This window comes from Sclerotinia sclerotiorum, genomic scaffold (assembly GCF_000146945.2).
Source record: "Sclerotinia sclerotiorum 1980 UF-70 scaffold_15 genomic scaffold, whole genome shotgun sequence".
NCBI lineage: Eukaryota > Fungi > Ascomycota > Leotiomycetes > Helotiales > Sclerotiniaceae > Sclerotinia > Sclerotinia sclerotiorum.
The window spans coordinates 1,077,357-1,094,282 of NW_001820821.1; the positions used below are offsets into that span (position 1 = coordinate 1,077,357).

The window sequence follows — 16,926 nt, forward strand, 5'->3', positions numbered from 1 at the left end:
AATAATCAAATAATTTCAAAGAAATCATCAATTTTAATTACCTACACAAAATAAAATACTCAACTTTTACAAAATTAATCAGTCCACAGACTCATTGAGCTAAAAGATTTACTACAGTACTATTTTCGGTTATTTCAACATTTATATAGTTCCCGGCGAAGCGGACGCCTTTGCCTAGGTATCCGTAGTTTAGTCTCGTGAATATAGTGCAGTATACGGAGTACCTAGGTAATGTAATGTAGTGGAAAGTGGAAAGGAACGATGCTTGTACTACGTACAGTAGATATTAGATGGAAAGGAAAGCTTGGATGGATATTAAATTTGAGAAAGTGCTTGGTTTGGTTTCTTTGTTAATTGTGATGGATAGATGAGGAAGGGAGGGGGAAGGGAGGGAGGTATTGTTCATATGGATGTGTGTACTAGGTATTTTCGGGAATGATATACTTTCTCGTGTAGGAATTATGTTGAAGATTTTCTGATTTTATGGCTGTAAAGATGGATGGTCGAGTAAGTATGTAAATGAGGATTTTCTTTTTTCTTTCTTGATTGGTTGATTATTTGATAGATAAATGATGAGGGATATTTGTAAATTGTACCCTATGTATGTATGTATGCATGTATGTAGTAATGAATGCAGAGGAGGGATTTATTTACTTTCCGTTTTCCGTGTACTGTACTGCACGTACGGAGGAGTATGTATGCATACAGATACAGAGTACATGCATGCAGCTGTAGCGAACCGAACGGTTTAGTTTAGGGGATGTGGATACTAAAATACGGAGAATACGGGGAATATGATTTGGATTTGATGCGTGGGTGTGTAATTATTTGCATTAGAGCTGGTTTTGATGAGATCATGAGGAGATTGATATGGGGAGATGAGGATGTGAGGATATGTGAGGATATGTGAATATGGAAATGGTTTGGCTTATGTGCTTGGTTTAAAGGGGTATATTTAATAATGGGATAAGATTTTGGGGATGGTCATAGCTACTTGGTATTTAATACCTAGTACCTAGTATTTCCTATATTAGGTTAAGCTTACCTGGGTTTGGGGTTGTTGGTTTGAAGGCTTGATATTTTGAAATTTGTGGGATGATGAGGTCAATGTTGTTGAGACCTTGGACCTTGGGATTTGAGACCTTTGGATGTGTATCATGACATGATTCCATCCAACAATCAGTCTGATACGGAATAATGGAAGGAATTTGTGGAATTTATGGAAAGGGATAGTGTCTTCTACCAGCCCTGAATATAAGAGCAGTTTTATTTCGTTGGGGTTGGTAATCTGATCTACCCGCAAACGCTGGCGGCACTTTCTGGTAGTGTAAGTAGTGTAATGACAGAACTTTAAGTTGTATATATGTATGTAATTGTTCCTGGCTAATTGATGAATACGAGCTATCTAGTAGTAGGAGTTGAATGATTGATGAGTTAGACTGATATGTGTACTCTACTCAATTATTGCTTATCAATATATTCTATAAATCAACATGAAATACTAAATCTATCGATAACCCCGTGCTTTCTACAAAAGAATTTACCCCTGGCTTGGATTCAGATTCAGATTCGTGAATTCTCCAAATTCCCCATCAAAATTCCTCCCTGTAGTCCGTCCGTACGTACATTGGTAAGGTTGATCATTCATCAGGAGTTAAAAGCCTCCATTGTCCTACATGACCCCGCCATCTCCTAATTTCTGATTTCTAATTTCCCAATTTTCGAATGTGCTTTTATATTAACTTGTTAGTTACAAGTTGTTACTACATTAACTCGCTACTACATTCTACATTAATAACTCGCTTCGGTTGATATACCAATGTTGCATTCATCCAAGTACTCAACTCATCTAAAATCTAAACTCATCAACTTCTACCACTTTTAAAAGGAGTAATAGAATTAAAAAGAACTGGAAATTATACACAGGGGAATTTCATCAAAGAAAAGAGGCGGCAAAATAATCCCTGAGTTAATCCTTTTTTTTAAATATAAATTCCAACATCATCAAAGTTCCACAGAGCCACAGACAGGAATCCACCTCATCCACTACGGAGTTACGCCAAGGTAAATATGTTTTAGTCCGTAGGGGAAATAGCCAGTAAACAAACACACAGCCTACAGCTTACCTAGTATTATTCATTATTCATATGAGAGAGATGGTGGAAGCCTTGATTCCTCCTTCAATTCTTTCCTTTTCTACCCGTGCGTGCCGTGGATGAATCGGAAGAATTTAAGAATTGGAAGGTGTGATGAGTGCCTAGGAATTTGGTTACTTTTTTTAATATACATATATACATTTATATTTATTACTTGGATTTATTTGATTGCTGTTTTTAAGCCTTTGATCCATATCTTCTCCATCCGAAAGTATACACATAGTATACATACTTACGACGATACAATCAATCCCATACAGTTACGGTGACAGTAACATCAGACCTTCAGCAACTACCTGCCACCCATAGAAGAAACTCTGAAACTTTTATTTGGATTATTTGGACGATTGGACTATTGGACTACAACCTATCTAGAGTTACACTTTTGCTACTCTCTCCCTACTCTTTTCCTACTCTGCTCCAAGCAATACAAAAGTACGAAATACACAGTACGAAAGAGAGAATTGATTTCAGGAGACAAAAAGAATCGATCGACATACATTACATACCTTCATTACATACATCTGACGTTACTTGTTACCTACTCCGTACCACCTACTGCTCTCTTAGCTACTGGTTGTTGTGTCCCTTTCTCGGTTGGGTGATTGACAAGAATCTTGGCCCCTCGTTTCTACCACCACTAACCTTGGAACTTCTTTCACCATGGTTCGAATCCCAATCCCAAAACGCCTCAAAACTTACACCTCCAAATCTGCTTCGCGGACTCCCAGCCCAACTGCAAACTCCAACAACTCCAACAATACCCATAATAATAACAATATGAAAAACAAAACTATGGCAAGGGATTCAAGTCCGGATGGGAATGGTGTCAAAGCCAATGGTTTGATATTGAAAGTGGTGGTTCTTAAGGTATGGATGATGGGGAATCCACTTTTTGTTTCCCAGTTCATGCGAGCTGGCAATCAACTCTCCAGATCTTCGAATGTTGATTCTGATGATGTGTTCAATGAATGACGATACATATACTAACAAATCATTTTTCCATAGGCTAGAAATTTGGCTGCAAAGGATAAGAGCGGGACCTCTGATCCTGTGAGTACATATCTGTTGTTTACGAGCTGAAGGGCATGCAAGCTGACATGTAGATTGTAGTATCTAGTACTCACTCTCGGAGATGAAAAGAGCACGACTCATACGATACAGAAAACTTTGAATCCAGAATGGAATGTGATTTTACAATTACCCGTCACCGGCCCAAACTCTCTACTTCTTGATTGCGTTTGTTGGGATAAGGATAGATTTGGGAAGGATTACCTGGGCGAATTCGACCTTGCACTAGAAGATATATTCTCCAACGATTCTCACGAACAAGAACCGGCATGGTACCCTCTGCGGAGCAAAAGACCTGGTGGAAAGAAGGATAGTAATGTTTCCGGCGATGTCATGCTTCAATTCACTTTATTCGATAGCACGAATCATTCTGCAACCTCTGCCCAGATTCTAGAGAAATTCAGGAGTTTGGTAGGAGTGGAGAGTCCCGGCATGGCGACACCTTTACCAGAACCAGACCCAGGCACCCCCGGCACGGAAATAACAGAGGATGATTATTTCAATGAGGGCACCGAGCCCAGCGACGAAACCGATGATCCATCCAAACCAGAGAATGTCGAAAAACGACGAAAGAGGCTGCGACTTAGGGGATTGAGGAAGAAGAAACATTTGAATGCATATGAGTTCTCCGGTGACAGCGATGTTGTTGGAATTGTGTTCTTGGAAATCGGCAAGGTTACAGATCTTCCTCCGGAACGAAATATGACAAGAACATCATTCGATATGGATCCTTTTGTCGTTGCATCTTTGGGAAAGAAAACATACAGAACAAGGGTTATTCGACACAATTTGAATCCAGTCTTCAATGAGAAGATGATCTTCCAGGTTCTCAGGCATGAGCAAACATATTCTCTTGCGTTCACAGTTATCGATAGAGACAAGTTATCTGGGAATGACTTTATTGCTTCGGCCGTTTTACCAGTTAAGGATATTACCGACACTGCTCCAGAAGCCGATCCGGAAACCGGTCTTTATGCCGTGAGAGATCCTCCTGTTGTGAGTAATTTAGCGGCACAACAACCTCATGCCAAGGGTTCCCGTTTTAAATTACCAATGTCGAGATCTACGTCCTCACAAAGTCTAAACAAGTTGGGACGTCCAATTTTGAAGAAGGAAACATCAAATCAGAGTACAAGTAATGGGGCTGTGTCCGGTAAAAATACTCCAAATCTCGCTCCTACTAGTGCTCCACCCATCAACCCAAGCAGGTCTTTCTCCAAATGATGCTATACTACCGCCTCCAGTTGTTGATACAGAAGAATCATGCGAGCAATCTGGAGATCCCGATTTACATTCATTCGAGGTTCCTTTAAAACTCAAAAATGCCGAAAAGTGAGAAGAGAAACATAGCCCAGTCTTGTATATCAACGCTAAATATGTCCCTTACCCAGCTTTACGTCAGCAATTCTGGAGAGCCATGCTCAAACAATACGATAGTGACGAGAGTGGTTCTATCAGTAAGGTGGAGCTCACAACTATGTTGGATACCCTCGGCTCGACCTTGAAAGAGTCCACTATTGATGGTTTCTTCAAGCGCTTCCAGTCGCCAAATGCGGATGGACAGTGGTCAGAGTTGACGGTTGATCAAGCTGTTATTTGCTTAGAGGATCAATTACAGCAAAAGCAGTCGCCGAAGGAGAGTCACCTCGTAGATAAGATGAAGAATTTGATGCCCGATACTCCAGCAGTCATACAAGTTACACCTGATCCTTCAGATACCACATTAAATCAATCCCAATCGGAGTATTCTGATACTCAATTTCCATCAACAAATTCTGTCGATCAGATAGGCACTCCTGGAGAAGAGGGAGAAATGTTAGACTCAGATGATCTCAACAATGAGTCTGAGGAGCACGTGGTTGAGATTAGAGAATGTCCCATTTGTCATCAACCTCGTCTTAACAAACGTTCTGATGCTGATATCATTACTCATATTGCTACCTGCGCTAGTCAAGATTGGCGTCAAGTCGATAATCTTGTCATGGCTGGATTCGTCACATCTAGTCAAGCTCAGCGTAAATGGTACTCTAAGGTCATCACAAAGATCTCTTATGGTGGTTACAAACTTGGCGCAAATTCTGCCAATATTCTTGTTCAAGATCGTATCACTGGACAAATTAATGAAGAGAGAATGAGTGTTTATGTTCGTTTGGGAATTAGACTGCTATATAAAGGATTAAAATCTAAGGAGATGGAAAAGAAGAGAAGTATGCTTGGATTTTATTACATATTTAGTGAGAAACCTAGTAGAACAATTGCTAATTTAAATCCAGTTCGCAAGCTTCTTAAAGGCTTGAGTATCAAACAGGGTATCAAGTATGATGATCCTGCTTCAGCAGCGGAAATTCAAAAGTTCATTAATTTCCATCGATTGGATATGAGTGAAGTTTTGCTTCCATTGGAGCAATTTCAGAGTTTTAATGAATTCTTTTATCGTCAACTCAAACCAGGTGCACGACCATGTTCGGCACCAGATAATCCTCGCATCATTGTTTCACCTGCTGATTGTAGATCAGTCGTCTTCAATAGAATGGATGAAGCTACCAAGATTTGGGTTAAAGGTCGCGAATTTTCCATTGATAGACTTCTCGGCAATGCATATCCAGAAGATGCAAAACGATATACGAATGGTTCTTTAGGTGTCTTTCGTCTTGCCCCGCAAGATTATCATCGTTTCCATATTCCAGTTGATGGTGTTATGGGTACTCCAAAAACCATTGAAGGAGAATATTATACTGTCAATCCTATGGCTATTCGATCTGCACTTGATGTGTATGGAGAGAATGTTCGTGTTGTCATTCCTATTGATTCTTTAGAACATGGAAGAGTCATGGTTATTTGTGTAGGTGCCATGATGGTTGGAAGTACAGTTATCACTCGTAAAGCCGGCGAAAATGTTAAACGTGCTGAAGAACTCGGATACTTCAAATTTGGTGGTAGTACTATTCTACTCTTGTTTGAAGAAGGTGCTATGAGATATGATGATGATTTGGTGGGAAATTCTAGTCAAGCATTGGAGACTTTGGTAAGTTATTATATGTTCCTGGTGAAGTTTAGAGGAGAATACTAATGGTTGATCGATCAATAGATTCGTGTTGGTATGTCAATTGGTCATCATCCAACTCAAGGTCAACATACACCAGATATGCGTAAGAATGAAGAAGATATTACGGAATCTGAAAAGGCAGAGGCAAAGAGGAGAATTGAGGGTAGTATTTCGACTCAAGGTGGGCATATACCACCAAAGGCTAGTTTGGCGGGGTAAATTTGAGTTGGAAATAGGTGAAAGTGATGGAGTAAGCGTGATAGAAGTGGAAGGGAAGAGGAGAGAAGACAAGTGGGGGGCCGTGCGGTGGTGAGGTGCGGAAATGAAATATTCAGGGAACAGGCGACATTGAAGTGCTCAGTCGATTTTAAAACTTTTCGTAAAGATGGCGTTTTTCCTTGATATTGCTGGACTTTGTCAGGTTTGCTTGCGGTGGAGAAATGATTTGTATGGGATGTTAGATATAAATGCTTGGATGGTTTTGGTGGAGATGCTGAGCTGGGATATCATGTAGATGATTATGTGGGTTGGGGATAGGATGGGGATGGAGTATGGATGCATGGGGTAAGGATGGATGGGGTAGGGAAGGGAATGGGATAGGGATGGGGATGGGGATATTAAAATATTATAAGATGTTCATCGATGCGATGTTTTATAGGATATATGTGGTGGGATGGAGGGAGTGAGGAAGAAAGGAAGAAAGGAAGGGAGGGAGGGAGGGAGGGATGGAGGGGATGAGGAGGGAATTATGAGTGATGGTGAGATTGAGATGGTGGATACTGGGTTGTGGGTAGGTAGTGAGTAGTGGGTAGACAGTAGAAGATAGTAAGCGAAGATTTAAGATTTATTAATATGTTCTTGAGTTTTTGTGTGAGATGAGATGAAATGAAATGAAATGAATTAAATGTCACAATAAAGTTTCATTATTATTTTTATTTTATTTTCTTTTTTCAAGCAAAATTAATAAGTCTCCGCATACATATATTAATTAATTAATCATTATACCGCTACTCGCCGCTACTCGACGAATATTACGTCACGCTAAGGTTCTATCAAACCTCTAATACTAATAATAATAACACAAAAAATAGCCCCCCTTCTAAACCTACACCTAAACCTAAACCTAAACCTAAACCGCCGACTCACCACTAAGCCCCGTCCCCACCCTCGAATCCTTCTCCCTCTCCCTCTCCTTCTCCCTCAACACCACCGACCCCATCGTCGAGGCCGCCCCCAACCCACCCATCTCGACAACCTTCTCCCCAATCGACAACCTCCCCACCGAACCACTCGACTTCGCAAACGTAAAAAACCCCTGTCTCAACCCTAATTTCCTCTCCCTCTCCTCCTCTTCCCCACCATACCCTTGTCCCTCTTCCCGTTCAAATAATCCCCAATACCGCTTAATTCCCTTCCAAGCCTCTATACCCAAAACAAAGAGAAAAACCGCTCCGATTGCAAGAGCCCATTCCCAGGATATACCGACGTGTTTAAAGACGGAGGTGTTGAGGCCGGGGATGTAGACTGCGGGGAAGACGGAGAGGGCGCCGATTACGACGGCCCAGAAGAGGAAGGGGTTGGAGTAGAGATCCTTGAATATGTAAATGGGGAAGGGGGATTGAGGTTGGGAATGAGATGAGGGGTCGAGAGAAAAGAGGCTGCGACGGATGGATTTGAATTCCCATGCGGAAATGAGGATGAGCCAGGTTAGTTCTGCGAAGACGGCTGCGCGGGCGCGGAAGACGGGCCCGCACGTGGGATTGTAGCTGCGGTTGCAGTCCTGGCCGAGATTTCCGTTGTTGACGCCGTAGATGATGATTACGAATGTGAGGAGGGTGCAGGTTCCCATGAGGATACCGTAGACGATCATATCGACGAGGATTTGGTTAGTGAAAACACCTCGTTTGTTATCATGCGGTGGACGTTTCATAACAGTCGAACTGGCTTTTTCTTTTCCCAATCCGAAAGCGGGGAAACTGGATGTAAGCATATTGATCCAAAGGATTTGCAATGGACTTAATGGAAAGACGGATTGGTTGTTCACATCTTGGAATCCTAGGCCGGCGATAAGTAAGATGACTTCGCCTACGTTGGATGAGAGGAGATGCAGGACGAATTTCTGGATATTGTCAAACATGCGACGACCTTCGCGGATAGCGGCTACGATACTATTGAATTTATCGTCGAGAAGTACAATCTTCGATGCGGATTTGGCGACGTCTGAACCGGCGATACCCATTGCGATACCAACATCTGCTTCAGAAAGACTCGGCGCATCGTTTACCCCGTCACCTGTCATAGCCATATAGAGACCTCTTCGTCTCAAAGCATGAATCATCCGTGTTTTAGTATCTGGAGCGCAACGAGCGAGCACTAGAGGAAGAGTAGGTAGTGCATCAATTTGCTCGTTAGTGAGATGATCAAATTCCGTAGCTTTCATAACGACAGATGCAGAAACATCAGCAGATAAAGTACCAAGATTTCTCGGGATAATACCAATTTCCTGTGCGATTGCTTTGGCAGTAGAAGGATGATCACCTGTAAGCATATGAACTTTAATTCCAGCTTGAGTGCATTCCCTGATGGCATCTTTGGTTTCGTCACGAGGTGGATCATATATTCCAACTAGACCCAGAAGCGTAAGATCTTGTTCCACTTCAATGCGTACATTTTCGTCGTCGCGAATTTTGTCTTCCGATGAGGTATTCCCAATCCATGGCTTAGCTGCCACAGCGAGGACTCGCTGGCCTTGCTCAGCAAATTTATTCATTTGTTGATTGATTTCCTTCTTCAATTCATCCGTCATTATCTCATTTGTATCTCCACTTCCAACAGAGGTACAAAGATCCAATATCCTTTCGACAGCTCCTTTTGTGAAAACCATACGCTCCCCATCTGGTCGTTGATAAATCACGGACATTCGCTTAATGCTACTATCGAATGGGAATTCGGCGACTTGTTTCCATCCTTTATTTTCAAGAACTCTCTTTCCAGAATCAAATCGATGAGCGAATACCTGCAGCGCAATTTCTGTTGGCTCTCCAGTTGTTTTCCATTTTCTTGTCATCTCACCCTCCACAACTTCATTTTTGACAGTAGCAAGGTTGCACAGTGCGGCAGATTGAAGAAAACTCTCGAGTTCTGGTATAAGTTCAGCTGGTTCTTCATTTTTCGATGATGAACTCTTGTTTTGATCTCTAGCAGCCTTTTCAACTGGAATATCAAATTTTAATGCAGCTGCACTTCGTTGATTATCGAAATCTATGACAGTATTCTCGCTAGAAGATGGAGTTTGAGTACCCTCGGATGTAAGTGCTGCTTTAGTGACGGTACCTTCTGTAGGATTGTTGGGGTCCATGGAGTTATTCACGGTATAAATTCCAACTTTGGGAAGCCATACTTTCTTAACAATCATGGCTCCTTGAGTAAGTGTGCCAGTTTTATCAGAGCAGATATTTGTTACTCCACCAAGTGCTTCGAGTGCTGAGAGATCTCGGACGACAACGTTGGCTTTACGCATAACGGTCATACCGACAACCATTGTAATTGTCAAAACCCTGAGATGATGTTAGACATTGTGGTCCAAATGAGTAAAAAAGGGGCGCTTACGCGATCAAAGATTCGGGAATAATAGCAATACCTGTGGAAATAGCATAAATAGCTACTTCATCAGTAACATTGAACCTGTTCACACCAAAAACCACAATTGCTAGTAAGATAGCACATCCGAAGAGGAGATACGCAACCTTGCTTAACTTCCTTTGCAATGGAGTACCTTCAGTAAGTCCTAAAAACTTTCCAATAAAATCGTAAGTACGTCTAGCAGCTCCCTTAACTGGCTGTATTTTTCCATATTTCTTATAGTTCATCGATCGTCCGTCCTTGCGCTGTTTCTTCGTAGTCGAAGCCGCAATCTTTCCAACTTCAGTCTGCATACCCGTAAATACGACAATACCCCTTCCGCGACCTTTGATAACCGTCGTGGTAGAATATGCCATATTGTTACGATCGGCAATGCCAACTTGTTCTTCAGTTGTCGCTCTCTCTTCGGTCCCCGGCACAAAAATTTCATTCGAAGTAATCTTCTCCACTGGTTCAGATTCACCCGTCAAACTCTTTTCCTCACACGTTAAATTCATCGCTTCGAAAATGCGCAGATCTGCCGGTACGGTATCGCCCATTTTCAGGAGTACGATATCACCTGGCACAACTTCCGGACTTGGAACCACAATCACCGATCCATCCCTTAATACCGAGGCTGATGGAGAAGAAAGCGCTCTCAGCGAATCCATTTTTTTCTCTGCGCTAAATTCTTGGAAGAATCCAATAAGGACATTCAACGTAATGACGGCAACCAAAACTCCTCCTTCGATGTAATCACTTACGCCGAAACTAAGCGCCATAGCGAATACGAGAACGAGGATCATGGCATTGGAAATTTGTTTGAGAAGGATTTTATACCAGGATATGGAACCGCCAGTATTGAGTTCATTCGGGGGATGCGACGCTTGAATGGTTTGGACTTGTCGCGCTGTGAGACCCGTTTCGAGGTTGGTAGAAAGTTGAGAGGCTGCATCTTCGGGAGTAAGGAGGAATGCATGCGGTTGAGTGGTATAGGAAGGTTTCTCTTGCGACGCCATTGTAGATGCGCTGGTCTAAACAATGTATGGGTGTATGTTAATTGTACGTATACTGTATATGTGTAAGGGTGTATTGTATATGTGATATGTGTATGTCAAACAAAAGAATGTCGTGATCTATTCCTAATCAAGGGAATAGTAGGGAATCTAATGATGATAATAAAGATATCTAGCGAATATACCAAAGGTAAACCCCAAGACAAAACGCGGGGTAACACATTCTTATATATTCCTTCCCGAAAACCCAAAAGGTCGTTCTTGCCTGCCGAATTGGCATACAGCTATCCTTAAGTCATACAAAAACCACAATGGTGGAATAGCCAAGAGCTTTCGAGTCACATACTCATAGATAAACATGTCAAAATAAAAGCCATGAGCTCATGAGCTCATGGCGCTTTCTTAGCTCTAGACGTACAATCTCTTTGTATGGATAGCATCATAGAAATCCAAGCGCCAAGGATTCTTGGCTTAGGTCGTGTTTAACTTGATTTGGCTTGGCCCTCCCCGCCTCAGACAATCCGCTCGGAAACCGCTCGGAAACGGAGTGGAAAGTTGTAAGGAAAGAAGGGGACGAGAGTTCATTGGATGATAATGCATCATGTGACCACGTGTCCTACGTGCTGAGCCTTTGTTTGGTGGCGGGGTTGTCTTTTGTGGTGGACTTGGCTGAATCTGACGAATTAAATTTTGGTTTGGATTCTTGCGGTTCTTGGCAGTGATGAATGCGTGGTGCCGATTTCCGCTGAGGAATGAGACTTCTCGTCCTACAGCGGAAAATTTGGCATTTGAAAACGGTTGATTGGTAATGACGCCATAGCGGTAAGAGTCTTTCTTTCCTGCAATTGTCGGTTGATTGTGGCCACGGCTGTAAAGGAGTCGAATCTTCAGCGGGAAGGAATGAATGAATAAATATATCACGGCTGAAAGGATAAGACGAGATGATATAGAGACAAGATCAGATCCGATGAGGAAAGGAGCCTGCACTGTATATGTATATCTCTATAGATGTTTAAATAAGGTGGTATTAATCCAGAGACGCTACTACTTAGGATCTCACGTGACTTACTAGCGGGAAATGCTTATAAGCGGTCACGTAATAGAACTTCAATCTGGTGAAAGCTCACATAATGAACTTCAACGATACAGAGGACCTTAAGAGGGAAGACCTAGGCTTTAATATACGTGTACCTATATACCTGCATACCTATACAAACATTTATTTGTAAAAGCTAGAAAAATACACTTATACATCGCGGGTTCATAATGCTAAATTGTTGGCCCACAACTCGTCTCAGGAACTTCTTACTAAGCTGGGTCTTTTACATTCCCCCAAGTGAGGTTACCCGTTAACGAACTTCTTATAGAACTAAACAGCATGTTTATCCTGTTTCCGAGCTCTCCGTCGGAGATTCCCCAGACCTCTTTTCGCAGTTTGCGTACCCGTTGATGTTTCGCTAGCTTTACTGGCAATATTATTTCGCGGTCGAAACTTTCCCGAAAGAGCGTCTACATTCCATGCCAAAATAACATTCGGGATGGAGACAAGTGCCGTCGCACCAACTACTCATTATATTAGCAGTTGGAATGCCTCCACTTCAGGACGTACTTACAGAGAACGGGGAATAACCACCATGCTTTGTACTTTACGCTTCCAGATTCATGGGGAAAGTCAGATACGTCTAGTGCGAAGAGAGACGTGAGAAATGATAGAGGAAGCTTAATTGGTAAGTATGATCATTAGCAATGCTTCTAACCTTTTCTCCCTAGTATTGCTAATGGAGACTTACAAGAATAATAGTGATGATAGTGAAGATAAAGATAATGTTGGATTGTTTCGCGGAGTCGTAAGCTTGTAATCGACCGAATTCCGCCTGTCGCAAATCGAGAAGGTTGTTGATCTTAGTTCTAATTTAGCTGAAAATATAAACTATCCTTTTAACGGGTAATACTGACATAGTTTTCGGTTTTGTCAGCTTCAGAGAGAATTTTTTCTAGATCCTTTTTAATATCGGTAGGCGTGTGAACGTTTAAGTTCATCAAATCATTGGTCGCAAAAGCCTGCTTCCAAACAAATTCTTGATCCTCCGCTAAAGAACTTAGCATATGAAGTTCATCACGAATATCTCGTATCATGTCAAGAAGTTCGGTCTCAGATGAGATAACATGATATCGATTTAAAGATGCCGGTCTAGTCGCTAGCGAATTGGGGTCGACCTCCTTATCCGGAAGTTGTCCCTTTTGTTTTTCTGCTTCTTGTAGACCCCGAAGGAAATCTCTGAACAGGGAATTTCTTTGTCGGCCTACCACATTAGATTAGTTGGAACTATTAACATTCTCCCACGGAAGTGCACTACAGACCACATCCCTGATTGACTCTCGAAATATCTCAATTGGCCTCTTCGATTTTTCGTTGGGAATTTCCACAGAAGGACCCATGAAAGATCCGGTCGCGACCCCAAGTAGAAGCTCCATAACGGAATGCGTAATTGTAGCGCGTTCAAACCGGCCTTTGGCCTCGCCGTAAAGTATGTTATTTAGTGCAGTTTGAAGGAGGCCGCCTGAGGATTTTTGATCAAGTTGAAGACTTTTCGAGGAGCTCTGATTGAACTTTTCTGATGTGGCCGTAATGATTGTTTCTGAACATAAGTTAATTGCGCGATGTTCAAATTTATGCTGGCATTATCAATCATATTCTCGTCAATAATCCAAATCCAAAGCTGATTTACTATGAGAATCTTCTTCTTGGTCATTGTGCCTTGGGTGGTTGTTAGTTCAAACACCATCATTGCTTTAGTACTTAACTTACCAAGTTGCTTAACGCCTTCAGGTTGTTTGCGTTTACTCTGTAAGAATTTTGACAGTACCTGATCATTGTCTCTAGCAGAGGTATTGAGAATAGTTGGGTAGTAATACTGGTCAAGGGTTATGGGCTCATGTGTAACTTCTCTCGAGCTGCGTTCTTCGGTAGATCTGACAAAATCTATGTGGTTTGCAGTGGTGACAGATTTATCCTCTCAGGGAATATAGGTCCCTATAGTAAGATATGGCATCTATTAACGATAATGGTAAATATCTTGCATCGTTATCTAAAGAAGAATTTTTGCAGCTACATACATAGAGTGCCGTGCAAGAGCCAGTGCTGGATTCTCTTGGTACTTGATTGCCACCTGACTCACCGGCCAAATTTTTGGTATCATTTTCCTGCTTGCGCTACGAAGGAAAAGATGGTGAGCTCTCAATACCGTTATGAATGTAGTTCTGCAATACGTACCACAAATCGAGGTTTCATATAATAGCGTCCAGCGCCAGCTGCTAATGCCGTCCAGCTTCTGTTAAAGTGTTTCATTATAGCCATATATTCTGTCTCCGAACGCTTTGAATCATGCGATAGCCGACTCACGAGGTCCTCAGAGAGATATTATAAGAGGTTTGTGGTAATAAAAAAAAACGGTAATTTATAAGACTTACTTGCATCAAATGTAACTATCGATTGTTCATTTTATCAGCACTCTTCGAGAGCTAGTGGTCTATAGGAATGAAAATTCTTACCTGATTGACTTGGAGATGAATCCAACGAAGACGGAGGTCACGGGGAGTGTCACCCGAAGGTTCTTCATTGTCATATTTGTCATGCTCAGATGATGGGGAATCCATCAGAGAACTAGAGCACCGAGCTCCAGTACCGTCTGAACAAGAAACGTAGATTCTCTTGCCTTGCTCATTACGAGTCTGTCTCAAAGCCTTCTTCAATGAATCTAAGTCCCTTTGGCGCAAATCTTTTCTGACTTTCCTCATTGTAGTCTCTGGACCCTCTCCATAAATTATATCGTAAACACTGGGCTTAGCGTATGGAATTTTAATAGTTTGACCGCCAGAAATAATGTCTACAATGCTCCCTAAATCATAGATCTTGTCTCCATTTTTTGAAGATCTATGTATGTGATTTTTTTTCGGGTTTGCAACATGATCAAGAGCCGGTGGTGGGTTCAGGAGTAATTTCTGAACGTGATATTGGATATCAGGGGATTCACGTGTGTCTGGTACAAGTTTTAAGGCGCTCTTTACGTCATCGGGAGAGTATCCATTCTTTGACAATAACCACCACACCACAACGGCTTGAGATCCATAGACTGCCCAATGGAGAGTTGTAAAGTGTTCTGAATTTTGGACACCTTCCTTGTGTAGAAATTCTCCCAAGATGGTTTCATGCCCAGGCTTTTCGTATATTGCTAGTAACTCGAGGATCCGATCTGCAACAGCTGGATATGAGTCTACGAAACTGTTGCCAGAGGTGTGAAGTTGTCTAATTTTAGACCAATACTCCTCCTCCAGTTGATGATGCCCTCGATCAATACATATAGTCAAAGGTGAGTCGCCCAGACTATTTTGCTGTAGGATAAACTTAACTTTAGCCCATCCCTCTGGTCGATCTGGCTTGTCTTGTTGATTCGTCATTCTATCAAGTAGAAGCCGCGTGACTTCAAGCTTACCGCTTTTGGAGGCTATGTGAAACCAACTAGCCCCTTCTCGGGTCCATTGAAGTACTTGCTGATCGTGATCAATACACTTAGCAGCCAGTTTGATAGCACCATTAGACACTGCCCAATACATGAGGATGTGAAGCTGCTCGAGTGTCTTATATTTACCGCTTTCGAAGCCCTTCAGCAGTTCAGTCTTAAGTTCCGGAACATCGGCAGCGCGCTCCATATAATGGAATTTTTGTGATGGATCTTGGGGGTAGTATTCTTGTGCAGCTAAGACTTCGATCGCAGTTTCAACGTTTCTATTTATATTAATAGCGACTTGAACAGGTGTTTTTCCTTCGTTAGTACGAATTATGGCGTTCGCACCATTTTTTACGAGTAGCTTGACATTTTCCACACGGTCATAAAGAACGGCTAATGTCAGGGCGGTCAATCCATGATGACTCGCTATTGTGGTATCGGCATTATGTTGCAAGAGCACTTCGGCGATTCGACTATCTTCCTTACCACAAGCTTCCATTAGAGCAGTACCATTTTCTTCAGATCCAATCAGGTTGACATCGGCACCAAGCTCAAGAAGGAACTCGACATGTTTGAGCTTTTGCGTCATAGAGGCAGAGTACAGAGGTGAAAAACCATGAATGTTGGGCTGGTTGATATTTCCGCCTCCACCAATCAGTTCTCGGACGATAATTTTGGAGTCGTTTGTAAGTTCCCGGCTACAATCTACTACTTGGTGAAAACAGGTACTTTTATCAGATGTAACATCTGAAATCAGTGCACCTTTTTTTCTGAGCAGGTCGAAGCTTCCTATATGCGAATTCAAACATGCAATTAGAATAGGGGTGAGAGAATAATTGTTTCTCTTGTGAATATCTGCTCCTCTATAATCAAGAAGCACACGAGCGGTGTTGATGTATCCACTCACACACACCATTAATAATGGAGTCTCCCCAAATTCTCCTCCTACCTGATTGATTGCTGCTCCCAGATTTAACAACCATTTTGCAATTTCGGGATGATCGTTCGCACATGCTAGATGCAATGGTGCATCGTTATGATCGTTCGCCTGGTTCATCTGCTCTCGTGAACCTCGTTGATAAAGAAGCTGTAGAGTCTCGAGATGACCATTTTGGGAAGCATGGTGAAATGCCGTATTGCCATCATTGTCCTGCAAGCTAGAATCGGCGCGTGCCTCCAAAATACGGGCAACGATATGTTTTCTGCCATTTATGGATGCAAAATGTAACGGGGTAAGAAAGAGCGGTGGCCCTGTCTGATCTACTCTAGCATTTCGATCTAGAAGAAAATTGACGATCGAAAGCTCACTAAATACTGAGGGCAGAGCCAATGGAGTGACTTTGAGCGTCTCAGTTTTACCATACTGTGTGAACTCGTATTCCAAAAGTGTCTCAACTAGATCATCTCTGGAGCCCAAAAGCCTCTTTACATCATCAAAGCAGTTGTTCCGGATTGCATTCTCGAGTTGCTTCGCTATGGAATCTACTGAATCAAAGGAAGGCCTATGG

At 42.2% G+C, this 16,926-nt stretch overlaps 4 protein-coding genes across 4 annotated transcripts; 2 read left to right on the forward strand and 2 right to left on the reverse strand.

Moving 5' to 3' along the window:
• Nucleotides 1-2,819: 2,819 nt before the first annotated feature.
• On the forward strand, nucleotides 2,820-6,492 carry SS1G_10475 (conserved hypothetical protein; the record flags this gene model as incomplete). Its single annotated transcript, XM_001588877.1, has 6 exons — nucleotides 2,820-3,026; nucleotides 3,165-3,209; nucleotides 3,270-4,380; nucleotides 4,619-5,434; nucleotides 5,501-6,252; nucleotides 6,316-6,492. The coding sequence occupies 6 exons, from the start codon at nucleotides 2,820-2,822 to the stop codon at nucleotides 6,490-6,492; spliced, it is 3,108 nt and encodes a 1,035-aa protein (XP_001588927.1).
• A 351-nt stretch (nucleotides 6,493-6,843) lies between these two features.
• SS1G_10476 (predicted protein) lies at nucleotides 6,844-7,078 on the forward strand (the record flags this gene model as incomplete). Its single annotated transcript, XM_001588878.1, has 2 exons — nucleotides 6,844-6,852; nucleotides 6,932-7,078. 2 exons carry the CDS (start codon nucleotides 6,844-6,846, stop codon nucleotides 7,076-7,078), a joined length of 156 nt encoding a protein of 51 aa, XP_001588928.1.
• A 324-nt stretch (nucleotides 7,079-7,402) lies between these two features.
• On the reverse strand, nucleotides 7,403-10,913 carry SS1G_10477 (hypothetical protein; the record flags this gene model as incomplete). The annotated part of the gene is made up of 2 exons (XM_001588879.1): nucleotides 7,403-9,830; nucleotides 9,883-10,913. The coding sequence occupies 2 exons, from the start codon at nucleotides 10,911-10,913 to the stop codon at nucleotides 7,403-7,405; spliced, it is 3,459 nt and encodes a 1,152-aa protein (XP_001588929.1).
• Nucleotides 10,914-11,381: 468 nt separating this feature from the next.
• On the reverse strand, nucleotides 11,382-16,401 carry SS1G_10478 (hypothetical protein; the record flags this gene model as incomplete). The annotated part of the gene is made up of 10 exons (XM_001588880.1): nucleotides 11,382-11,778; nucleotides 12,096-12,117; nucleotides 12,354-12,473; nucleotides 12,524-12,629; nucleotides 12,701-12,811; nucleotides 12,867-13,213; nucleotides 13,720-13,926; nucleotides 14,090-14,123; nucleotides 14,463-16,207; nucleotides 16,332-16,401. The coding sequence occupies 10 exons, from the start codon at nucleotides 16,399-16,401 to the stop codon at nucleotides 11,382-11,384; spliced, it is 3,159 nt and encodes a 1,052-aa protein (XP_001588930.1).
• Between the last annotated feature and the right edge of the window lie 525 nt (nucleotides 16,402-16,926).